The 27146-nt window shown below is 49.0% G+C and overlaps 1 protein-coding gene across 2 annotated transcripts in view; it reads left to right on the plus strand.

The window, feature by feature from the left end:
* The window catches only part of ets1 (v-ets avian erythroblastosis virus E26 oncogene homolog 1), a 144259-nt gene that overhangs the window by 21115 nt on the left and 95998 nt on the right, over positions 1-27146 (plus strand). For both annotated transcript variants that reach the window (XM_038779063.1, XM_038779065.1), the window contains exon 3: positions 13213-13354. In XM_038779063.1, the coding sequence (XP_038634991.1) occupies positions 13213-13354 (142 nt within the window). The remainder of the gene's footprint in view (positions 1-13212; positions 13355-27146) is intronic.

The following is a 27146-nucleotide window of genomic DNA, read 5'->3' on the forward strand; positions in this document are numbered from 1 at the left end:
AGAGAAGAGTGCTCGGCAATTGTGATCTCAGATCACGCTCCGCATTGGATGGACATGGTACTGGAGAAGGGGGCGGCCTGGAGGCCGGGGTGGAGGATGGATGTGGGGTTATTGGTGCATCGGAGCTTCTGTGACAAGATAGTGAAGGTGATTGAGGTGTATGTGGGGTTCAGTTGTACGGGGGCGGTCTCGCCGACGGTGGTCTGGGAGGCACTGATGGCGGTGGTGAGGGGGGAGGTGATCTGTTTCAAGGCCAGTACGGATGAGAGGGAGGAATGCCAACTGATGGTAGAAGGAATTTTGGATGTGGATGGGAGGTATGCGGGGGACACTGATTCTGGACTCCTGGCGAAAAGAAAGCAGGCGAGGTTTGACCTACTGTCCACAGGAAAGCGGTATGTCAGTTGAGCAGAGTGAGGGAGGGCTATTTTTGACGACGGGGAGAAGGCAGGACGTATGTTGGCAGGTCCGCTCCGTCGAGAGGCTGCGGCGAGGGAGTTGGTTCGGAACAAGACAGGGGGGTTGGTGGTGGCTCCAGAACAGATTAATAAAGTGTTTGAAGAGTTTTACAGGGACTCGTATAAGTCGGACCCACCAGATGAGCAGAAGCTGAGGGTGTTTCTGGGTGGGTTAGAGTATCCGCGGTTACGTGAGGTGGAGAGGGCAGGGCTGGAAGAGTCGATAATGTGAATGTGTCAATCAGGAGGTCGCAGACAGGGAAGGTGGCGGGGCCAGGTGGGTTCCTGGTCGAATTTAGTAAAACTTTAAGGACAAGCTTGCGCCGTTGGTGGAAATGTTCCAGGACGCAATGGACAGTGGGGTCTTGCCGAAAACAATGGAGCGGGCATCGATCTCGCTGTTGCTTAAGAAGGACAAGATTTCAGTGGAGTGTGGGTTGTACAGGCTCATATCTCTGCTGCATGTGGAAGCCAAGATATTGGCAAGGGTGCTGGCATTAGGTTGGTGGTGTGCCTACCGAGAGTCATTGGGGAGAATCAAACGGATTAACATCTGCAACATTAATACAGCATAGTGTATTGGAAAACTGATGTGTAGCAGAAGATGGTCAGAACATGTACCCAGATAGGTGCTGAATGAAGTAGGTGTTGATCGAATACAGGGTTATCTGAATCTGAGTGGGAAGAATCACAGTCCCTGATAAATCTATTTCCAATGGCTCTATTTGCAATCCCTGGAGCAGTGTAGATCCAGTGTAGATGGTAATATTGTTTCAGGGCAATTAAGGATGAGCAATAAATGCTGGCCTTGCCAGTGATATTTATATCTCAAGAACAAACAGGAAGAATGGGGGGGAAAAGTATCTCAAGCATTGCAGGGGTTCTCCTTTAAGCCTGAGACACAAAGTAAGAGCCAAGTCGAGGGAACTTTTCTCTGTATCCAACCCATACAGTAGCTTACCTGGGGGGTTTTGGTTGGCGTGACAACCTTTGACCTAGAAGCAGTACAGGAAGGAAAATTTATAATTTCTTTTAAAGGTCTGTGGAATCTGCAATTGTTTTCAAGAATGTTTGAAAAACACTTTTAAGAATTTGCATCAATTTTAAAGGGATAGAACATAGAACATAGACCAGTACAGCACAGAACAGGCCCTTCGGCCCTCGATGTTGTGCTGAGCAAATGATCACCCTACTTAAACCCACGTATCCACCCCATACCCGTAACCCAACAACCCCCCCCCCCCCCCTTAACCTTACTTTTTAGGACACTACGGGCAATTTAGCATGGCCAATCCACCTAACCCGCACATCTTTGGACTGTGGGAGGAAACCGGAGCACCCGGAGGAAACCCACGCACACACGGGGAGGACGTGCAGACTACGCACAGACAGTGACCCAGCCGGGAACCGAACCTGGGACCCTGGAGCTGTGAAGCATTTATGCTAACCACCATGCTACCGTGCTGCCCACGGTACTTTTCTTGGATAATAATTTTTTAAAATACTGGCCCATTTAACCTAACAACCCTTGACCTGGAAGCAGAACCAAAAGGAAGGAAGTTAAGATATGGAAGCTGTATGTCGTACATGTGGTAGTCACCACTGATGTATCTATTAGGTGATTTGTTGTAAGGCCCTGTATTACAGGTGCGGGGGTAATTCCCTGCCTGCTGGCTCCGCCCAGTAGGCGGAGTATAAATATGTGTGCTCCCCGTATAGCAGCCATTTCGTCAGCTGCTGTAGGAGGCCACACATCCTAGTGTATTAAAGCCTCGATTGCATTCAACTCTCGTCTTTGTGTAATTGATCGTGCATCAATTTAATACACTAAGAGTTTTCAGAAGATGGACCTCCGCATCAAGCCGGATCGCCTGCAGCTGGATCCGCAATCAGGCAACGCCAAAAAGGACTTTGAACATTGGCTAGCATGTTTCGAAGCTTACATCAGGTCTGCACCAGACCCTATTCCGGAAGCTCAGAAGATTCAGATCCTCTACATGCGACTGAGCGCCAACATCTTTCTGCTTATCCAGGACGTGCCGACCTACGACATCGCCATGGCGCTACTGAAAGAAAACTACGCTCAGTGGACTAACACGCTTTACACCAGACACATCCTCTCCACTCGTAGTCAACTCCCTGATGAGTCAGTAGAAGATTTTTGGCGTGCTCTAATCCCCGTATCAGAGACTGTGACTGTCAGGCAATCACGGCCACGGAACACTCGAGCTTGCTTATGAGGGACGCTTTTGTTATGGGGATAGGGTCAGATTACATTTGCCAGCACCTCGACCTCGCGGCAACCAAAAAGCTTGCGCTCTCACTGTCAATCGCCTTGCGCAACATCCAGGCCTACACCCCCGGCCGCGCGGCCCCCTCCTACGCACCGTGGACTCCGCAGATGGCCGCCCCATCGGGGATCCCACTCAGCCAACCCCACGTCTGGCTGCGCTCCCGCCAACCACCCCCGGGGGCCCCAGATGTTACTTCTGTGGGCAGCCAAAACAAGCCCGACAATGTTGCCCGGCCCGGAGCGCCCTTTGTAAGGCCTGCGGCAAGAAGGGGCACTTCGCTACGGTGTGCCAGGCCCGCTCAGTCGCCGATATTGTTCCGACTCCCCAATCGTACGGCCAGTGGGCACTGCCATCTTCCCCTCCTCGGACCACGCACGGCCAGTGGGCGACGCCATCTTCCCACCCTCGGACCATATGCGGCTCGTGGGCGCCGCCATCTTGTTCAACCCTCACCATGTGTGGACCGTGGGCGCTGCCATCTTGTCCTCCCCAGGAGCATCAAGCGCCGCCATCTTGTCTCCCCCATGGCATGTGCGGCCCGTGGGCTCCGCCATCGTACCAGGACCCATGCCCCCCATGCACCCCATCGTCTACCACCATCGACGACCAGCTGCGTCTCGCCTCGGTCACGATTGACCAGTCTCGCCCACACAACCTAGCAACCGCCTCTACAAATGTGCACGAGATGGGCACGAGATCTCCTGTTTGCTGGACTCCGGGAACACCGAGAGCTTCATTCATCCCGATACGGTAAGGTGCTGCTCCCTCGCGGTACACCCCGCTAACCAGAGAATCTCCCTGGCCTCCGGGTCCCACTCCGTGGCGATCCGGGGGTACTGCATAGCCACTCTCACTGTCCAGGGTGTGGAGTTTACTGGCATCGACGTCCTCCCCAACCTCTGCGCTGCCTTACTACTCGGCCTGGACTTCCAGTGCAACCTCCAGAGCCTAACATTGAAATTCGGCGGGCCCCTACCACCCCTTCCTGTGTGCGGCCTCGCGACCCGCAAGGTCGACTCACCTTCCCTATTTACAAACTTAACCCCAGATTGCAAACCCGTTGCCACCAGGAGCAGACGGTACAGTGCCCAGGACAGGACCTTCATGAGGTCCGAAGTCCAGTGACTGCTTCAGGAAGGCGTCATCGAGGCCAGCAACAGCCCCTGGAGAGCCCAAGTGGTGGTGGTGGAAACTGGGGAGACACACACAACGGTCTTGGACTACAGCCAGATCATCAAAGGTACAAGCAGCTCGACGTGTACCACCTCCCACGCATATCTGATATGGTCAATCAGATTGCCGGAGTACCAGGTCTTCTCAACTGTGGACCTAAAATCCGCCTACCACCAGCTCCCCATCCGTAAGGTGGACCGTCCAAACACTGCCTTCGAGGCAGATGGCTGGCTCTACCACTTTCTCAGGGTTCCCTTCGGCTTCACCAATGGGGTCTCGGATTTCCAACGGGAAATGGACCGACTGGTCGACCAGTAAGGGCTGCGGGCCACCTTCCGGTACCTTGACAATGTCACCATCTGCGGCCACAATCAGCAGGACCATGATGCCAACCTTGCCAAATTTCTCCATACCGCCACTCTCCTCAACCTAACTTACAACAAGGAGAAGTGTGTGTTCAGCACGAACTGCTTAGCCATCCTCAGCTATGTGGTCCAGAACGGAGTTCTGGGGCCCGATCCCGACCGCATGCGCCCCCTCATAGAACTCCCCCTCCCCCACTGCCCCAAGGCCCTCAAACGTTGCCAGGGGTTCTTTTATTATGCCCAGTGGGTCCCAAATTATGCCGGCAAGGCCCACCCGATCATCCAATCCATTCGCACCGGGCCTTCAACCGTATTAAGGCCGACATCGCCAAGGCCACGATGCACGCAGTCGTCGAGACGTTACCATTTCAAGTCGAGAGCGACGTCTGAGCTGCCACCCTCAACCAAGCAGGCAGGCCCGTGGCATTCTTTTCACGAACCCTTCATGCCTCCGAAATTCAGAGCTCCTTCGTCGAAAAAGCCAAGCCATCGTTGAAGCTGTGCAGCATTGGAGGCATTACCTGGCCGGCAGGAGATTCACTCCCCTCACTGACCAACGGTCGGTAGCTTTCATGTTTAACAACACACAGCGGGGCAAGATCAAAAACGATAAAATCTTGAGGTGGAGGATCGAGCTCTCCACCTACAACTACGAGATGTTGTGTCGCCCCGGTAAGTTCAAGGAGCCCCCCCCCCAATGACCTGTCCTGAGGTACTTGTGCCAGCGCACAGGTGGACCGACTTCGGACTCTGCACGCCAATCTTTGTCACCCAGGAGTCACACGTTTGTACCACTTCATCAAGGCCTCCAGTCTGCCCTACTCCGTCGAGGAAGTCAGGGAAATCACCAGAGACTGCCAGGTCTGTGCGGAGTGTAAACCGGACTTCTACCAGCCAGACCGTACGCGCCTGGTGAAGGCCTCCTGGCCCTTTGAATGCCTCAGCGTGGACTTCAAAGGGCCCCTCCCCTCCACCGACCATAACACGTACTTCCTCAGTGTGGTCGATGAGTACTCCAGATTCACCTTCGCCATCCCATGCCCTGATATGACATCTGCCATATGTCATCAAAGCCCTCAACATCATCTTCGCTCTTCTCGGCTTCCCCACCTACGTCCACAGCGACAGGGGATCCTCATTAATGAGCAATGAGCTGTGTCAGTTCCTGCTCAACAAGGGTATCGCCTCGAACAGGACGACCAGCTATAACCCCCAGGGAAATGGGCAGGTGGAGAGGGAGAATGGGTCGGTGGTGGAGGGCCGTCCAGCTGGCCCTACGGTCCAGACAACCCCTGACCTCCTGCTGGCAGGAAGTCCTCCCCGACGCACTGCACTCCATTCGGTCGCTCCTATGCACTGCAACTAATGACATACCCCATGAACGTCTCTTTGCCTTCCCCAGGAAGTCCACCTCCGTAGTGTCACTCCCGGCTTGGCTTGCAGCTCCAGGACCCATACACCTCGGTAAGCACAGATGACTCCACAAGACGGACCCGTTGGTTGAAAGGATATAGCTACTCCACGCCAATCCACAGTACGCCTTTGTAGCGTACCCGACGGCCGCCAAGATACTGTCTCCCTCAGGGACCTGGCACCAGCAGGTTCCACACACACACCCCGGCGCCACGCTCCCCTTCCCCGGCGCACCTAGCCGCAACTCCCGCCCCAGGACAATCCGTCCTTCCCCTGCCCACGCCCGAGGATGATGAGGATTTTGGAACGCTCCCAGAGTCACCGAGGACCAGACCGACACAGGAATCGCCGCCACCACTGCGGCGCTCCCAATGGCAGATCAAGGCTCCGAACCGACTGAACCTGTAACTTGATCGGGACTCTTGAAACATCATCCTTCTGTATAATTCTCCTCCACCCCGTTAGACTCAATTTTTTCTCTCTCTGTATTTTAAAACATGTACTACAGGTACGGGGGTAGTTCCCTGCCTGCTGGCTCCGCCCAGGAGGCGGAGTATAAATATGTGTGCTCCCCGTACAGCAGCCATTTCCCCAGATGCTGTAGAAGGCCACACATCTTAGTGTATTAAAGCCTCGATTGCATTCAACTCTCGTCTTTATGTAATTGATCGTGTGTCGGAACACAAAGGAAAAGCAGACGGAGACAGAAAGAAGAAAACACCAAATTATTGTGAGAAGATGCAAATCTGAAGAGTTCAGTTTTTACTGTCTGCCAGAAAAGGAGTCAGGAGCTCTTGGATATACTTTGTGAGCTGGCTAAAATGTTCTAAGACCCAGAAGGCTGTGTGAACAACTTGGAGGTGCTAAAGAGCTGGGTGTTTTGTCAGAAGTGCCGAAACCATAAACTGGTAAATTATTGCAGTAAGAAGTCTTACAACACGGGGCAGCACGGTAGCATTGTGGATAGCACAATCGCTTCACAGCTCCAGGGTCCCAGGTTCGATTCCGGCTTGGGTTACTGTCTGTGCAGAGTCTACACATCCTCCCCGTGTGTGCGTGGGTTTCCTCCGGGTGCTCCAGTTTCCTCCCACAGTCCAAAGATGTGCAAGTTAGGTGGATTGGACATGATAAATTGCCCTTAGTGTCCAAAATTGCCCTTAGTGTTGGGTGGGGTTACTGGGTTATGGGGATAGGGTGGACGTGTTAACCTTGGGTAGGGTGCTCTTTCCAGGAGCCGGTGCAGACTCGATGGGCCGAATGGCCTCCATCTGCACTGTAAATTCTAAGAAAAAAAAACACCAGGTTAAAGTCCAACAGGTTTGTTTCAAACACGAGCTTTCGGAGCGCAGCTCCTTCCTCAGGTGAATGGAGTGGTATGTTCCAGAAACATTTATATAGACAAAGTCAGAGATGGTGGACAATGCTTGGAATGCGAGCATTTGCAGGTAATCAAATCATTACGGATCCAGGGAGAGGGATAATCACAGGTTAAAGAGGTGTGAATTGTCTCAAGCCAGAACAGTTGGTGGGATTTTGCAAGTCCAGGCCAGATGGTGGGGGGTGGATGTAATGCAACACGAATCCAAGATCCCTGTTGAGGCCGCACTCATGCGTGCGGAATTAGCTATAAGCTTTTGCTCGGCAATTCTGCGTTGTCGCATGTCCTGAAGACCGCCTTGGAGAACGCTTACCCGGAGATCAGAGGCTGAATGCCCTTGACTGCTGAAGTGTTCCCCGACTGGAAGGGAACATTCCTGCCTGGTGATTGTCGATCCAGCATCTCTGGCTTTGTCTATATAAATGTTTCTGGAACAGACCTCGCCATTCACCAGAGGAAGGAGCTGCGCTCCGAAAGCTCATGTTTGAAACAAACCTTTTGGACTTTAACCTGGTGTTGTAAGACTTCTTACTGTGCTCACCCCAGTCCAACGCCGGCATCTCCACATCATGGTAAATTATTGGTTGGTTTAAAAGGAACTCTGGAGAGCTACACCATCATGACCTGAGGGAGAGAATTTAAAGAAGTGTACCTTGCTGATGATAATCATACCTGTGAAACTCAGCTGTTGGATGGGACTCCTGACCTACCCTGTTTGTGTAAAGAGAAGCATATTGTGGAACTGCATAGTTACAAAATGCCGTGGGCGCGATTCACCGCTCGCGGACAGAGTGTCCACGCCATTGTGAACGGCGTTGCGTTTCACGACGGCGTGAAATGGGCGTGGGCAGTAGTGATTCTGTCCCCCACAGGGAGTCAGCAGGGCCCTGGAGCAGCACACGCCACTCCAGCCTTACCTCCTGGCACGCACTGGGGCCGGCGCCAACCCGCGCATGCACGGTGGCCTTACTGAATGCCCCGGCCCCGACGTAACATGGCACGGGGATTCTGGGGCTGGATGCGCAACAAAGTAGGCCCGGGGGGGAGTGGCCAGCCCGCCAATTGGTGTGCCCCAATCGCGGCCCAAACCTCAATGGAGCCCCCCTCCCCAGGGACGCACGCACACACGGGGAGGACGTGCAGACTCCGCACAGACAGTGACCCAGCCGGGAATCGAACCTGGGACCCTGGAGCTGTGAAGCATTTATGCTAACCACCATGCTACCATGCTCCCTTAGACGTATCTGTTGCATCCAGTATTTAACATTAAATTTACCTTTTTCAGATTGTTCTGATTTGGGTTCAAGTAAAATTGAGAAAAAGTAAAGTCTTGGTAATTTCTTCATTTGCAATCATCCAGTTAATTTGCTTGTTTTGGTTCACTGGCCAAAATTTTCGGACCATTCACCCTGGCAGGATCTTCCAGTCCCACTGACAGCAATCCCTCACCAAATGTGCCCTGGTAGGGGAGGGTGCAAACAATGGGAAAACCCGTTGACAGTGGCAGGACTGGAAGATCCTGCTGCTGGCCAATGGTGGGTTGCCTTTGCAGCCACAAAACACACTGCAGAGGGAATGGAAAATTCCGCCCACCTTTTTCCCATGGGGATCATAACACTGGACATTGCAAAGGGACCTTTACCCTATATCTAACCTGCAATGTGTAATAATATCCACTCATGTAAATAATGAGATGCAGACAGGCAGTGATTGAAACACAGGATGACCAATGAACGCACAACACAGAGCAACCAATCACCAGAGAGGACACCACCACTATAAAGCCCACAGGGCATTAAGACTCTCCCTCTCTCAGGACCCAGCTACTGAGACAGTCAGAGTGCACAAGCTGGTGAGCACTATCACCATACGGTAGCTAGTAAGTTTGGTCAAGCCAGTAAGAGGTCATCAGTTAGATTAGTAGAGTGTCAACCCACAGCTGATCATGTACAGCAGTCCACTAGTTAAATAAAACAGTGTTGGATCATCTCCTGTGTCAGACGTTTGTTTCTAATTTCACTGTATCCAGTTGCAATCAACTTCAAACCAACCTGCCTAACACATCATGGTACCAGAGTACTATTAATCCTAATGAACTCACCTCGAGTGAATCTGCAACGACCAGCAAGCAGCCATCCAGCGAAATGGAAAACATCCAGCCTCCTCCACAGCTCTGCATCTCCGGCAACCTCGGCGCAATTGGAAAATCTTCAAGCAAAAGTTCCTCCTGTATATCGAGGCCTCCGATCTCGTGGCAGCATTGGATGCCAGGAAGAGCGAGCTATTCCTGTCGACTGCAGAGGATCACGCCATCCATATCTACTACTCACTTACGTTTGCCGATGGCAAAGACAAGACAAAGATCAAGACAGTTCTGCTAAAATTCGACAGGCATTGCGACATTGAGGTCAATGAGAGCTTTGGACGGTACATCTTCCAACAGAGGCTTCAGGGTAAGGATGAACCTTTACAGTCCTTCCTGACCCATCTCCGCATCCTAGCGCAGTCATGTAATTATGACTCGACGGCTAATTCCATGATCCGGGATCAGATCGTTTTCAAGGTCCACTCCGACTCCCTGCAGCAGCAGCTCCTCAAAACCAAACAGTTGAACCTCTCCGTCGCTATCGAGACGTGCATAGTCCATGAGCATGCCAGGCATCGATACTCCCACGTCAGGGCGGCAGAAACTGCAAAACTGGCCTCCCACGAGGCAGAACGGGTGCAGGCCATTGCAAAAATGCAAGGCCTGAGCATCGAGGAGAGTGGCCGTTTTGCGCGCTTTTCCCGTGTCCCTATGCATGCGCGCCACGACCGGGTGGACGACGAGGCCGAAAACCCTAATGCGCAGGTGCATACGTTGGCCGACCGCACTGCGTATGCGCGATGGCGCACGGAAAGCAAGTTGTGCAAGGCTGCCCTCTGGCATCTCGTAAAGAAGTCAACAGTTTTCAGTGGCTGCCCGCACATGAAAAGGAGTGGCTTGAGCTTAAGGTGAAGCTCACCACAGCACCAATACTGGCGTTCTTTGACCCAACCAAGGACACCAAGATACCTACTGACGCAAGCCACGACGACATTGGGGCGGTGCTCCTCCAGCGAGACGACTCCTCGACCTTGGATTCAGTGGCATACGCCTCCAGGGCCATGCCACCTACCGAGCAACGGTATGCCCAGATCGAAAAGGAGTGCTTGGGTCTCCTGACAGGAATAGCCAAGTTTCATGACTACGTATACGGCCTGCCAAAGTTCACGGTGGAAACAGACCGCAGGCTTTAGTCCACATAATCCAAAAGGATTTAAATGACATGACACCTCGGCTGCAGCGAATTCTTCTTCGTTTCCACCGATATGACTTTGAGCTCGTCTACACACTGGGTAAGGAGCGGATCATCGCTGATGCCCTATTCGATCCATCACCACGCTCTGTGAACAGGGCGACTTCATCTGCCACATAGAGGCACAGGTGCAGTTGTGTGCCAGCAACCTCCCAGCCACTGATGAACGAATGGTCAAAATACGCAAAGAAACTGCCAAAGATCCTCTACTGGAGCGCATGATGCAACACCTCACCAATGGCTGGCAAAAGGGGCAATGTCCCCAGTTCTTTAACGTTAAGGATGAGTTAACGGTTGTTGAGGGAATCCTTCTTAAACTAGATAGGATCGTCATTTCTCAAAGCATGCAAGCTATGATGCTCGGACAGATCCATGAGAGTCACCTTGGGGTTGCAAAATGTCGACGCAGAGCTCGGGAGGCGGATTATTGGCCGGGCATCAACCAGGACATCGCTGACCCAGTCCTCAACTGCACAACCTGCCAGAAGTTTCAACCGGCTCAGCCCAAGGAAACACTGCAACAGCACGAGATTGTGACCTCTCCGTGGTCTAAAGTATGGATAGACCTCTTTCACGCCAATAGGCGTGACTACGTGCTCTTGGTCGACTACTTCTCCAGTTACCCGGAAGTGGTGAAACTGTCGGACATCACGTCCAAGTCAGTCATCAAAGCCTGCAAAGAGACGTTTGACAGGCACGGGATACCACTCACAGTCATGAGTGACAACGGTCCATGTTTCTACAGCCAAGAGTGGTCCGACTTTGCACGATCCTACTACTTCAGTCACATCACCTCCAGGCCCCATTACCCGCAATCAAATAGGAAGGCCGAGAAAGGGGTCCATATTATCAAGCGGTTGTTGTGCAAGGCTGCAGACTCAGCTTCCAATTTCAACTTGGCACTGCTGGCATACAGGGCAACTCCTCAGTCGACTGGTTTGTCTCCGGTGCAGCTGCACACGAACCACAACCTGAGGACGACTGTTCCAGCCATCCATGTTCCAGACCTTGACTACCTCACAGTGCTGCAAAAAGTGCAGCGATCCAGGGACCAGCAGAAGATCACATATGATGCTCATGCCACGGATCTGCCTGCGCTGGCTCCAGCAGATGTTGTTCGCGTCCAGTTGCCTGATGGAGATTGGTCAGCCCCAGCTGTTGTTGTCAGGAAGGCCGCCCCAAGGTCTTACATTGTTCAAATGGCTGACGGCTCCATTCTCCGCCGCAACAGGAAATAGAAAGAAATAGAAATAGAAAATGGCTTATTGTCACGAGTAGGCTTCAATGAAGTTACTGTGAAAAGCCCCTAGTCGCCCCATTCCGGCGCCTGTCCGGGTAGGCTGGTATGGGAATGGAATCGAATTGTGCTCCTGGCCTGCTTGGTCTGCTTTAAAAGCCAGTGATTTAGCCCAGTGAGCTAAACCAGCCCCTGGAGGGCGCTGCGAAGAGTTCCCCGCCCATCACCTGACCGCATTGCTCCGCCGGTCATCATGCTTCCTCCGGACGTCTCCTGCCACGAGGCCACCGATCTGCCAGCGATCCCACCTGTCCACGAGATCACCGCAATGGCAGCAATCCCGCCTGTCCAAGTGCCGGCGTCTCCTGCTCCACCTCTGCGGTGATCGACAAGAATTCGTCACCCGCCTCAATGACTGAATCTATAGACTTAACTCTTGTAAATCTTGTTCAGTTTGCTCTGTATCTGCACGATAGACACATTCCCATGCACATATGTTCATTAACTCACCACTTGTACATAGTCAGGCATGTATAGAACATAGAACATAGAACAGTACGGCACAGAACAGGCCCTTCGGCCCTCGATGTTGTGCCGAGCAAATGATCACCCTACTCAAACCCACATATCCACCCTATACCCGTAACCCAACAACCCCGAACCCCCCCCCTTAACCTTACTTTTTAGGACACTACGGGCAATTTAGCATGGCCAATCCACCTAACCCGCACATCTTTGGACTGTGGGAGGAAACCAGACACCCGGAGGAAACCCACGCGCACACGGGGAGGACGTGCAGACTCCGCACAGACAGTGACCCAGCCGGGAACCGAACCTGGGACCCTGGAGCTGTGCAGCATTTATACCTCCACGTTCCAAAATTTATTTTAAAAAGGGGAGACGTCATAATATCCACTCATGTGTATAATGAGATGCAGACAGGCAGTGATTGACACACAGGATGACCAATGAACATACAACACAGAACAACCAATCACCAGACAGGACACCACCACTATAAAGCCCACCGGGCATTAAGACTCTCCCTCTCTCAGGACCCAGGTATTGAGACAGTCAGAGTGCACAAGCTAGTGAGCACTATCACCATGTGGTAGCTAGTAAGTCTGGTCAAGCCAGTAAGAGGTCATCAGTTAGATTAGTAGAGTGTCAACCCACAGCTGAACATGTACAGCAATCCACTAGTTAAATAAAACAGTGTTGGATCATCTCCTGTGTCAGACGTCTGTTTCTAGTTTCACTGCATCCAGTTGCAGTCAACGTCGAACCAACCTGCCTAACACATCACAATGTACCTGCCCTGGAAATATATGAAGGGGCATTATAGAAGATGAATATTCTCTCTATTTAACTCATACTATACCTGGTCTCGAATTATTTAATGGAACTATGTAGAGAGATATTTATCCTGCACCTGGACTGTGCTGTACTTGAATTGGGAGTGCTGTATTATTCCTGCTATAAAGAATTTAGTTCATAATGTTTGTATGGATTTGAAGTGGCCTTGTATATTCTGAGGTGTTGTTTCTCTATTTTAGAGGCAGATCCCTGTCGACATGTGTGAGGGCCCATCCATGGTAGGATTTCCTGATAGCTGCTACCAGCAAAGATTTTACTATCAACAGCAGGACGAACTCGCAGCTCAGGAGGTACCTACTGGTCTTGAGTACTCCACACCAGGTAAGAAAAATAAGCAAGCACAGCACATCAGTAACCCCTTCCCTTCCCCACTGTCTGAAACTTAGAATCATAGAATTACTGCAGTGCAGAAGGAGGTTATTCAGCCCATCAAGACTGCGCTGACCCTCTGCAAGAGCACATTTCCTGGCCCAATCCCCGTAATCCAATAACCCCACCTAACCTACTCACATTGAGAGACTAAGTGGTAATTAACATGGCCAACCCACCTAACCTGCACATCTTTGGACTGTGGGAGGAAACCTGAGCACCCAGAGGAAACTCACACAGGCACGGGGAGAAAGGGCCTGTTCTGTGCTGTACTGTTCTAAATTCTAAATTCCACACAGACAGCCACGCAAGCCCAGAATTGAACCCGGGTCCCTGGCACTGTGAGTCAGCAGTGCTAGCCATTGTGCCACTATGCCTCTAGGGCTTGTCCAGTTGTGTTGAAGGCTGTTTGGCCCTTTAGCCCTCACCTCTCTCAACCCGTCACCTCCCCCCCCCCCACCCCTCCACTCTCCCTACTCCCCTCTCAATGTCAACTCATGACACCTCTCCCAGCAATTCCCATGGCCGCAGATAGCCTCTATGCCAACACTATGCACAATGTCAGGGAAGGTAAAGTCTCCATAGTCCTAGATGACTATCGGCTGCTTTCCCGTTTGAGGGGTAGAGCTGACAAGTGGTGGTTTAACCTGAGGATCGTACTGAAGCAATGAATCACATACAAACAATGGTTCAGGAAAAAAAAACATTCACAAATCTTCTTTCCAGTTATACCAGAAGAGTTATTGCTTCTGTCCTTATTAAGCTTGTACAAAAAATTGTAGTGCTTTGTTGATACCTATACCCGCAATGCACCCAGCAAGGTCATGAATGCCATGTTTGGGCAAGTTTATCCCACACAGCAAAAATGTGGGGCACCGGGAATGCAGTGGGAATCCTAGAATTGCGTCTGGTCGACCAGATGATTCGAGAGTCATCCCAACGGGGGGAACATCTGGACCCATACAAACACAATTTGTTGTTGTTATTATTCTTAGTCAGGGCCGGCCCAAGGTACCGGCAACTCGGGCAGTCGCCCGGGGCGCCATGTGTTCGGGGGCGCCAGAGACTCGGGTCCCGCGCATGCGCGGTGGCCGCCCTCCCCAGGGCGGCCCCTCCGTCCGCCACCCCGCCTCGGCCCCGCCCCCCCCGCATCGCCTCGGCCCCGCCCCCCCGCCTCGCCTCGGCCCCGCCCCACCGCCTCGGCCCCCCCGCCCCGCTGCCTCCGCCCCCCCCCCCGCCCCTCGGCGCCTCGGCCCCGCCCCCGGGCTCCCCCCCCCCACGGCCCCCCCCCCCCGCACCCCCCCCCCCCCCCCCCCCCCCAAGGGCGCTGAAGTACAGCTTGCCCGGGGCGCCAGCAACCCTAGGGCCGGCGCTGTTCTTAGTGGCCATTGAGAAAGGAAGAAAAGGAGCTGTGACTTTGCTGATGGTGCAGTAGTTTATCATCTTGGGTTTAGTGGAAGGAACTACACATGAGTCTGAACTAAGTGATTGATAACCACTGGATAGAATGTGTCTCAATGTTTCCCGTCCCCATCATCCTGCCCTTAGTTTTCCAGCACAGCTACCCACTCGCTGCTCTTGAACAACAAGATTAAAGGACAATTAAACTGACATTTATGTGTTGATTGAAAGACACATTGCAGATTGAGGCCTGCCATCTGACCACAGCTTGAATGTGAACAAGTGTAAATCTGTCATCAACAGATACTCTCACATCTCTCTGGCCTTGCAGTGTAACAGCAACTGACCCAAATTTAGACTTGATTTGAATTTTTAGAAGGCCCAGCCAATTCCTTACATTGATATAGAGTTGACAATTGAAATTTAGTTTTGTCATACAAATGCCATTCCTGATACTCATGAGAAATGCGAAGAAGATGATAAACCCGGTGGTTCTGGTTGGCATTCACTTTAAAATGTGTTACTTTTTAAAAATGTTTAAAGAGTTTGTTCTTGAGAGAAGAGTTGTATACCACAAGCCAACACAATAATAATGCCTGGTGATCAACAGCGAACTACAGACAAGAGAGTAAGCCTGTGCGCTCAGTGCAAAGTTATCACACATCTGATCCGAGCTTTATCATGAACCACATTGAGTCGTCACCTCCAAAACAGCAACTGTATCGGGGCTTTTCAGAACTCATCAGGACTTGGGCAGCACGGTAGCACAAGTGACTAGCACAGTGGCTTCACAGCACCAGGGTTCCAGGTTCGATTTCCTACTGGGTCACTGTCTGGGCAGAGTCTGCACGTTCTCCCCGTGTCTGCGTGGGTTTCCTCCGGGTGCTCCGGTTTCCTCCCACAGTCCAAAGACGTGCAGGTTAGGTGGATTGGCCATGATAAATTGCCCTTAGTGTCCAATAAGGTTAGGAGGGATTATTGGGTTATGGGGATACGGTGGAAGTGAGGGCTTGGTGGGTTGGTGCAGACTCAATGGGCCGAATGAAGGTAAATTTTGTAAATTTCCAACAAATCTCCAATCCATTTTATAAAGCTCATAAGCAAACTTCAGGTAGCCACTGATGATTCAATGAGCTAAACTTTCTCATATTCTTCATTGACCCTTTCTATCTGTCAAATATATAATCTCCTCTGTACACTCCCATTATCCCCTTGAATCAGTAACAACAGACATACAAGTTCCTCTGTGTGGAGTTATTTATTTTTTGGCCTAAGTTTGAATTGATACCTCCTTGTTCCAAAGTTTGATGTGGAGATGCTGGCGTTGGACTGGGATGAGCACAGTAAGAAGTCTTACAACACTAGGTTAAAGTCCAACATGTTTGTTTCAAACACGAGCTTTTGGAGCACTGCCCCTTCCTCCGGTGAAGGAGCAGTGCTCCGAAAGCTTGTGTTTGAAACAAACTTGTTGCACTTTCAACCTGGTGTTGTAAGACTTCTTACTGTGTTCCAAAGTTTGAGTTTGAATCTCAGTGCCACATTCAATAATATGTATCCAAGCTTTTTAACTACTACTCCCACAAATTAGCCACATCTTTCATGACCACAGAAGATCCTAAACTGCTTCACAACCTATAAAGTATTTGTGAAGTGCCTACGAGCAACCTGGGTAGCCAATTAAGACAGAACAAAGTCCACAAACAGCAAGGCGATAAATGACCACTTAACCAATTTTAATGACATTGATTGAGAGATAAATGTTGGTCAAGACATTGACAACTCCCCAAATATTTATAGGTGCTTGGGATATTTTTAATTTACCTGATGTGGCAGATGGAGCTTCAGTTTAATGTTGCTCATTAGCTTCGTTGGCTGGACGGCTGGTTTGTGATGTGGAGTGACGCCAACAGCGCTGAGTACCTTGCCCCTCACCTGAGGTGTGGTGGCCCTCAGGTTAAATCACCACCAGTCAACTCACAAAGGGGAAAGCAGCCTATGGTCCTCGGGGACTGTGATGACATTTCATTCAAAATGCTACACCCTCAACAGAAGAACAATCCCTGAGTCATGTACTGAAGCTTTGACCTAGATTATGTATGTAACTGCCTGGACTCTAGAGTGATGCTTGAACCCAAAACCTCCTGAATTCCAGAAAAATGGTGATGACAGAGCCAAGACTCCAATTGTCTCCACATGGCACTGAAACAACGCTGACATTGACTCCACATTGCAATGACTAGGGTTAACTCTGGATGTAATGTCAATAGAGCAGAATGATGGCTTTTTTTTAGAAATTGGTACAAGTTTCTGAAAATTGTTTTAACACCACACGATCAGTTTCAAAATCAACTCTTGGTGATAGGACCTCACACATCCCACTTATAAATACTCCATGCAAACTTGAATAAATTCTATCTCATCTGCCATGTAAACAATTCCCAAATGCTGGAAATACAAATCTGTTATGATCCCCACAGAGACAACTTTTTAAAAAAAGTTTTAATTAAGCCAAATTGAAGGACTTTAAGAACAGAATTCAAATGTTATACTTTTTACTGTAACAAATGAACAAAAAGCATCTTTGACTAAACCCTAATTTGCAGGTACCTTGTCCTCGAATCCGGTATTTTTCAAACTTATTTTCCCGCGACCCACTTTTGCCAACTGCTGACTTTCAGGACCCATTTGATGGCGAGCACAGACACGATGGGTTGAAGGGTTTCTTTCTGTGCTATAAAACTCTGTGACTCCATGAAAGTAGAGAGATATTCAAAGTTCAGATGTCTGTATTTGAATTGTGGAAAAAATAAGGTTTGCATTTTGCTAGCACCTTGACAACGGCATAATAATAATCTTTATTGTCACAAGTACGCTTACATTGACACTGCAATGAAGTTACTGTGAAAAGCCCCTAGTCGCCACATTCCGGTGCCCGTTCAGGGACACAGAGGGGGTATTCAGAATATTAAATTCACCTAACAGCACATCTTTCGGGACTTGTGGGAGGAAACCGGAGCACCCGGAGGAAACCCACGCAGAGACAGGGAGAATGTGCAGACTCCACACAGACAGTGACCCAAGCCGGGAATCGAACCTTGGACCCTGGAGCTGTGAAGCAACAGTGCTATCCACTGTGCTACTGTGCCGTCCAAAGTAATTTGCAGCCAACAAAGTATAGTCACTGCTGTAATGAAATTTATGCACTGCAAACTCCCACATACAACAATGTGATAAAGACCAGATAACAGGAGCGGTGGTTAGCACTGTTGCTTCACAGCATCAGGGTCCCGGGTTCGATTCCCACTTGGATCACTGTCTGTGTGGAGTCTGCACGTTCTCCTCGTGTCTGCGTGAGTTTCCTCTGGGTGCTGCAGTTTCCTCCCACAAGTCCCGAAAAACGTACTGTTCATTGAATTGAACATTCTGAGTTCTCCCTCAGTGTACCCGAACAGGCGCCAGAGTGTGGCAACTAGGGGATTTTCACAGTAGCTTCATTGCAGTGTTAATGTAAGCCTATTTGTGACAATATTAAAGATTATTTATTATTTATTTAATCTCTTTTTTGTGATGTAGATTGAGGGATAAATGTTACTTAGGACATCAGAGATAACACCCTCCTCTTATTCAGTGTAGTTCTATGGAATATTTTACATCCATATGAGAGCCTCCATTCAACATGATGTCTTGAAAACAGTATTTCTAACAAGGTATCACCCCTGTAGTACTACACTGGAGTATTAGTCTGATGTGAAGATGAACCCACAACTGTCTGTCCGATGTAGATACAAGCATGTTACCCACGGAGGCACGACAAACACAGAGGAAAGACTAGAGATATTTAGGCTTAATAGCCCTTAATGTAAAAGATAATCTTGCAGGAGAAGATGAAGTATGCTCATAATTGTTTGGGAAAGATGAATCCAGAACATTGCTGTAAATTAAACTGTAAGAGTAAGACAAAGGTTTCAACTCGATTGATATAAAGAATTTTTTCACTTACGATACAAGATATTTTTGGGCACAAACTATGGCGGCAAAAGGATTTTCCTTTGGTAGCTGTTGTCAAAGAGTCTAAGTGTAATTGCTCTGTGCCAGGTTTAATCCGGTAGTGAGTTTGGCTGCGGGTGAGGATTGGCATCCAGACCCAGAAAGAAAGAAGAGGGTTTTCTCCAAACTCTATTGCCCCTCAACACATTTTGAATCAGTGCGTAAGCTCGCCAACCTGGTGTTTGGCTTCCAAACAGTTTATTTCAATGAGAGAACCGAGAGAGAGAGAAAGAAAGAGTGCGGAAGGGTGGCAGGAAGTGATCTGTGCTAGCTTCCCTACAGAAATGGAGACTAGATCTCTTGGTGGGTGATCCTCAAAGCTACTCAATTTAAGGTTAAATGATTGAAATACTTCAGTTCAGTGAAGAATGGGATTGATTGGTGATGATTAGATGGCCCTTTATTTGGCTTCGGTCTTGTCTGTGTGATGGTTCCAAATTACAGCTAACCGTCTGTTGGGACATCTGTCAGCCGGTCAGTTCACTCTGTTTCTCACTCCTGGGCCATGCAATCCCTCATGTCCCCTCACAAAAGCCATTTTCGTGGCACTCTATGTTTGCCATCCTGCTGATATTACCCAATAGTTGCAGTACTTATGTTAATTTCAGGGTGCGCCGCAACTCTTTTTGCATCTACCACGACCCACCCATGGGTCGCGACCCCCACTTTGAAAAAGCCTGCTCTAATCAACAGAAGTATCTTGTTAATACTTTGATACAACTGAACATTTCTCCTTTTGGTTGTATCTGACTGTGTCCTTTAAGTAGTCACTCTATTCTCCTGGAATCACTCCAAAATAATTCTTAGATCCTTGAGAGCTTGCATGCCTTCTTTACCTCTCACAGATGGATAATTTTTAATCCCCAAACTCTTTTTAACGTGATAGTTACCCTGGAAATTGCTCCCTCTAGCAAAATCTAGATGTCTTGTTAAAATCCTTATGAACTCAGTCTCCTCAATCTGAGGGTAAATTCCTCCCTGCATTCTTTTTTTTTTTTTTTTTTTTTTAATAAATTTAGTGTACCCAATCATTTTTCCAATTAAGGGGCAATTTAGCATGGCCAATCCACCTAGCTTGCACGTTTTTGGGTTGTGGGGGCGAAACCCACGCAGACACGGGGAGAATGTGCAAACTCCACACGGACAGTGACCCAGAGCCGGGATCGAACCTGGGACCTCAGCGCCGTGAGGCGGTTGTGCTAACCACTAGGCCACCGTGCTGCCCTCCCTGCATTCTTAAATGGTGAACCATAGAGACTTGCTGCCTCTTACTCTCAGCTCTCTCTTGGATTCTGGCAGACTGAAACACGTCTGTGAGATTCAGTAATATTTTAAGAAAACACTCTGCGAGTCGATCCTACAGTGGGTTCCTATGGACCCTCCTAATCAAAGCCCACATCATGGCATTGTGAGTCACATGAAGCTTGTACCTGGGCAGAAATACTAATTAGCTATCCTTTAGATGCCAAACTTCATTCTATCTTGAAACTAAATAGACAGTTTAAAGTATAACTGTTTACAATCTCTGACATTCCAACATCTTCTTCAGACTTTGGAGACTAGCAGTCTATCGACAACGCACAATAACCCCACCCATACACATGCCTGATTTTTGCTCCAAATTAAAGACAACAGGTGGGATGCTCCGTTTTTAAGTGCTGACACCAACATAGAATTTGTGGACTTTTGCGACAGCATAACTGGCACCGAACCTGGATTGATTGAGCAACTGCGGAGAGGCTAGCACTGTGCCATGGAGAATACAATCGATTCCAATGAAAAACAGTGAGGGATTTGGCGGGTCCGTGATTGGCACTCTGGAGACTAACAAACAGCAGCCACACATACACATTATAATCTCCACACACACTCATCCCAGCCAACAAGATGGCACTGGTTGTGCTGCAGCGCGTTCATATAGCTGATGGATCGGCTGGGGCCAGAGGGCACCTGGGGAGGGGGGGGGGGTGGCCTGGGCGTCGCCTATATGACCCATGGCCCTAAGTTCACAGAGGGCTGTTAGTGGTGTGTGCCACTGCATGGCTGCCTTTCTGGCTGCTGCAGCGGTGTTCCACGTCAGTCCACCCCGACTCCACAGCCCACTTGCTGGCCACCCCCCCTCTACTCCCCCTGGTACTGGCAGAAGGCCCCCCGGCCAGTGGCACAACTGTCAGTAAACTATGGCACTATTGGACACTTTCCATACCCCACTCTGTCCCTCAACAGCCATAACACCGGTTTCGCGATTTTTAAAAGAACAAGTGAATCGGGCTGTCAGGAACTCGGCCCATCGGAGGCGGAGAACCGCGGAAACCCGGAGAATACTGGGTTCGGCCCGCTAATGATATGGAAACGGAGTTTACTGTTCGTGCATTTTGGACTGCATTGACGCTGCTGTCGAGGTGACGGAGAATTGCAATTTGGCATCAAATCGATGCCAGCCGCGAGTTGCGTCAGAACCTATTCTCCACCCAGTCACATTTTCCAATTTCGGCATCGGCCAACGGAGAATCCCGCCCAATGTCTCAAAACATTGAAATCTTAAACCTCGCATTTGTAACAGATCGCAAAATGATACCACAACGCATAATGGGTGAGATCTTTTGGCTCTTCAAATTGGTGGAATCTTCTGGTCACTCTGATGGCATACCCCTTTGCAGGTTTCCCAGTAGCTTGGGGTGGAATCAATGGGAAATTCCATTAACAGTGACGGGACCAGACGATCCCACTGCCAGTCAATGGCGGGCCTCCTCCGGCCACTGAGAAACACGCCAGAGGGAAACAAATAATCTCCCCCAATATGTTTTCTGAAATACCTCAGTGACATCATCCTGAAGGTATTTGTCCATTTACACCTGGGCGAAGAATATCTTTGAAGGCGACCTGCTGTGGTAACTTTGCGAGAAGTAATGCCGAAACCTTGACGGTGTGCAGAAATAGAGTTTCCAATGCAATTTGGCCAAATTTACAGTGGTGTAATAGGAGCCACCACAAGGGAATTGCCAGCCTTAATTCTTTCTCATACTGATGCACACCAGTACTCTCAATCCGCTTAGTTTTGCTTCTTTCTGATCTCTCTAAGGCTGAGATTCTGCCTACCCAGAACTCTTCACAATATTCAAGATGAATTGAGGAAGATACAGTGTTTTACGTAAATTATGTTCCAGGGGGAGTAGAGAGGGGGTGGCCAGCAAGTGGGCTGTGGGGTCGGGTGGACTGGCGTGGAACACCACTGCAGAAGCCAGAAAGGCAGCCATGCAGCGGCACACGCCACTAACAGCCCTCTGTGAACTTAGGGCCATGGGTCATATAGGCGACGCCCAGCCCCCCCCCCCCCCCCCCAGGTGCCCTCTGGCCCCAGCTGATCCATCAGCTCACGGTTTATACATTCTAAGATATTATTTGTCATTTCAAGCACCATTGTGTACTGTGCTATCTGCTCATCGTACCAACTGAATATTGTGCTAAATTTGAGGGGGCTTTCCGCAGATTTCACCTGGAGATTGTTCTCACTTGCATGAAGCCAAGGCCCCTATCAGTGTGGTTAATCTAAATAGCTGTGAACACAGCGTGGATTTGCTTTTGCATTTTATTGGAAGAAGGCAGTTTTACAAAATGATATTTCTTTTGATTACTGCATTAGCCACGCAGTGAACTGGGATTACCAGCGAGAAACAGCGCACAAGGCAGAATAGATCGAGGTTTGCAGTGTTTAGCAAGCTCACTCAGAGAAACCACAGAATGGCTGGTATGGGAAATGGAAAAATGTCACGTTAGTTCAGTAAAGAGATAGTCTTCTGAGGTTAACACTAAACACGCCATTTAAACAAAGTAGCTTTATTCTACTTCTGACTCAAGTCTGTATGTTGAGCAGAGAGTTGGCTAGTTTGATCGTATTCATTAGTATGGCAACAGTTTAATTTGAAGAGTCAGTATTTGCCAATACTCTGTGTTAGATTAGCCTGAGCTATAACTTCCTGTTGCAACACTGCCTCTTGTTGCTTTAGTGCTAAGTTACAATTGCTAAATTCACATTAGTAACCAATAGAAATTGGAAAATGTTTTGTTGGCTGGTACAGCACTCAAAACTCTGAAAGACCCATGCTCATTGATTGCATGAAATATGCAGAGCTGTGACTTAAACAAAGAGTTGACACATATTAATTACAATACATTAGCTTTCCATCATTGATGATCATGGAGAATCTTGTCCTTCTTTAACTGAATATGCATCAGAAATTCAAATGGTAAGAATGTCCCAAAAACAGAGAAGGCAAATAGCTCTCCTGAATGCTGAGTCACTGAGTGAAGTAAGTGCCTATTGATGCTCCTATGGAAATTTAACCTGGCTTATGGTTTTGTTGATATCAATGACTGACATATTTCCAAATTTACTCTTGCTTTGCATTTCCCAGCATTGGTTATATTATTGTTCATTAATAACGCAAATCAACAGCTATTGAAATTATTATTCAATACTTACGGAATTTTTTTCTGATTCCTGTGAATACAACTTAATATATTGATGCTGGGTTTAAATCTAACTGCAGTTTATAAAGATTTACTTCCTTTGCCAAATCATGCGCTGGATTTTATGGAGGGGTGTACTGCTGGTCCCGCCCGGGAAAGAAGTTAGTCCTGAACTGACTGACTTGAAAAACGGACGCTCCATAGCGATAATCTGCTGGAGGTGGACTAAACAAGCTGAGGGTCGGACTTCTGTCCCTCAGTAGGAGGAGGTCACACCTTGAGAGGTGCCAGCTAATCTGACTGACCAGCAGCTTTAGCAGACCCAGCTGCACCAGAGGTCTCTAGTGGGCACTGCTGAAACTCTAAGGAGGCTCCAGGAAGAAGAGGACATGCCACCAGAGAGGTTGCCATGGTTTTGGATGGGAGGGTAGTGGGGAGGCCAGGGAGGGAAATGGAAAATTGGAGAAGGTAGGTTTGGAGGTCCGGCATGGCAGAAACAAGGATAGTGTGGGGGGGGGGGGGGGGGGGGGGGGTTGACCCAATGCACCCTGCATTAATGATGTGCTGCCTCTTCTTCCTGCCTTCTTAAAATTCTACAAGAAAGGGCCTCCTTGGCATGGTGACACCATGGCCAGCACTGCTGCCTCACAGAACCAGGGATCCAGATTTGCTCTGGGTGCTCAGGTTTCCTTCCACATTCAAAAGATGGTAATAAGTCTTACAACACCGGGTTCAAGTCCTACAGGTTTGTTTCGAATCACCAGCGTTTGGAGAACATTCAGGTCGATGAAGAGGTGGGTTCCAGAAACATATATATGGACAAAGCCAATGATGCAAGATGACACTTTGAACGCGAGTCTTTGCAGGTAATTAAGTCTTTACAGGTCCAGATGGAGCAACTGGAGAGAGGGATAATCACAGGTTAAAAAGGTGTGTATTGTCTCAAACAAAGACAGTTGGTAGGATTTCGCAAGCCCATGCCACCTGAGGAAGGAGCTGTGCTCCGAAAGCTAGTGATTCAAAACAGACCTGTTGCACTTTAACCTGGTGCTGTAAGACTTCTTCCAGTCAAAATATGGCATTGATCTCACATATTCCATCTCGTGCCTTTCAATTACAGAGTAATAGCTGGGCAATTTGATTTGATTGGTTAGATGTCTATTATCTGCAATAATTATGCTCATAATACATAAGAACATTAGAAAAGAACAGTCATAATAATTTGAGAGAATGGCCATAAGGGGCAAGAAAGATAATGGGACTTGCTAGAAATTTACCAAAGGACACCTATGAAACATCTGGGTAGCATTTAATCCATTGTGTGGAAAGGGGGTGTTGTGTCTCTTTCCATTCCTTCAGGAAAGGAAGTGCCAGTTAAGTAGAGAACATAACAACAAATGCAATCAATTTGTACATAAGATCCTTTAAAAACAATGAAATAATTAGTTGGCTTAATGTGTTTTTGCTGTATTAGTGTTGCTGAAGAAGTCTGGAAAAATCCTTGTTCATTTTTTGTCACAGTGCTTTGGGATCTTCTAACATCAACCTCAGCAAGCAAATAAAGGACTGGATTCTCTGATCCCCCAGCCAGAGTGTGTCTCGGTGGTGCGCCAATGGAATTCCCATTGACGATAACCCATGCCGCCGGGAAACCCGCAGGCGGGGGCACATTACCAGTGGGACCACAGAATCTGGCCAGCCGGAGAATTCCGGCCCAAATTTCGGTCTAACAACCCTGCTGAAAGGCAGCATCTCTGACAATGCTGCACTCTCTCAGTGCTGCGTCCTATCCCTGGTTTCTGCTTCACCCTCTCCTCCAGCCAGGACAATAGACAACCATGAGAATGAGTAATGATTTTTTTAAAAATTAAGGGGCAATTTAGCATGGTCGATCCACCTATCCTGCACATCTTTGGGTTGTGGGGTGAGATCCACGCAAACACCGGGAGAATGTGCAAACTCCACATGGGCAGTGGCCGGGATCGAACCCAGGTCCTCAGCACCGTGAGGCAGCAGTGCTAACCACTGGGCCACTGTGCCACAAAGAATGAGTAATGATGATGAGCAAGCATCACCTTAATACCACCAGCAACATCGTTGATTCGAGAGTTTCAACTCAGACAAACTCGATAATTTTCCATTGTTACTTTAGTTTCCAATCCTCAGTTGCACCAAAGGGTTTGCAAACTGGCACCGATTGCGCAAACTGTGAACAGCTCACAAAGTTACTACAGTGTTAAAGAATCAGTGTGACCTTGAAACTAACTTGTCAAATCTTATGTTTGATAACTGTTCAACTTTAGCTTTTCTCCTTCTGATACCTCACTCTCATTCATATCCAGCGCTGCAAGCAATGTAATGTCGCTAACATAATGAACTTTACCTTCAGAATAATGCGGTTTTCAAATCCAACCTCACCTGTCGTTATTCTTGTATCTTTTCAGTAGTATTTCCATTGACATATACTGTCATGATAACAAAGATCAGCTAAAATGTGGTGTGGCCATATAAACTAATAAGAAAAATCTTTATTATTGTTACAAGTAGGCTTACATTACCACTGCAATGAAGTTACTGTGAAAATCCCCTAGTCACCACACTCTGGCTCCTGTTTGAGTACCCTGAGGGAGAATTCAGAATGCCCAATTCACCGAACAAGCATGTCTTTCGGGACTTGTGGGAGAAAACCGGAGCACCCGGAGGAAACCCACGCAGTCACGGGGAAAGCATGCAGGACAAACACAGACAGTGACCCAAGCTGGGAATCGAACCCTGGTCCTGAGCGCTGCGAAGCAACTGTGCTAACCACTGTGCTACTGTGCCGCCCATAATCTAGCATTATTGCATATTTCAAGCCCAGTTCTGAGTTAGCTAATCTCCTGTGGGGTGGTGGTCTAAATTCCACAGTTGTTTCCAGGTAGGCCAGAAGAAATTAACGCATATTCCTCTAACTTTTGTTTATAAATTTAGAGTACCCAATTATTTTTTTTCAATTGAGGGGCAATTTAGCATGTACAGTTTACCTTGCACATCTTTTGTGTTGTGGGGAGGAAACACACGCAAACACGGGGAGAATGTGCAAACTCCACATGGACAGTGGCCCTGAGCCAGGATCGAACCTGGGACCTCGGCGCTGTGACACTGCAGTGCTAACCATTGCACCACCATACTGCCCTATGACTTCACCTGACTTAATGTAGTCTAGTAGGTTTGTGTTGTTGGCAGAGGACAGGGTTAGATTTTGTTGTAGTAATCCCCATTGAAGAACTATGGACACATAGTATGTAATTGAATGGCCTCAGTGTGCCTGAAAACAAGCTTGCCATGGCGCAAAGTAGTCAATAGAAACCGGGAGACCCTGCTCCTGGAGTCTATCCATTCACAACCCCTCTTGAGATCTAATGCAATCGCATGAGACGTTGCGATATAATTCCCGCCCATTGTGAGAAAACCTACATATTAGAGCGAGACAGCACCCAAGGAGTTGGGATCTATCACCTTCTCCCCGGAGACCTCGGGCGAGCACCGTTCAGTACTTGTTTCCTCAAACAGAGACCAGACGGAACAGCGCTTGTGGGGGCCTCGCAGGGGATCAGAGGCCCCCATCTGCTTGCCCTTTGGGAAGGGTGGTACCCTGGCACTGCTGTTGCCACCCTGGCACCCTGGCAATTTGGTGCCAGCTTGGCACTGCCAAGGTGTTTATGTGGCCCAGCCAGCTGGCAGGAGAACTGCCAGGGTACCACATTGGTACTGCCAAGGTGCCAAGCTGGAATCTTCCACATTGTGGCGATCGGGCCGGGTGCCCTGCGTGAGTGTAGGGGGGATG

The sequence above is a fragment of the Scyliorhinus canicula genome, chromosome 19 (assembly GCF_902713615.1).
Source record: "Scyliorhinus canicula chromosome 19, sScyCan1.1, whole genome shotgun sequence".
NCBI lineage: Eukaryota > Metazoa > Chordata > Chondrichthyes > Carcharhiniformes > Scyliorhinidae > Scyliorhinus > Scyliorhinus canicula.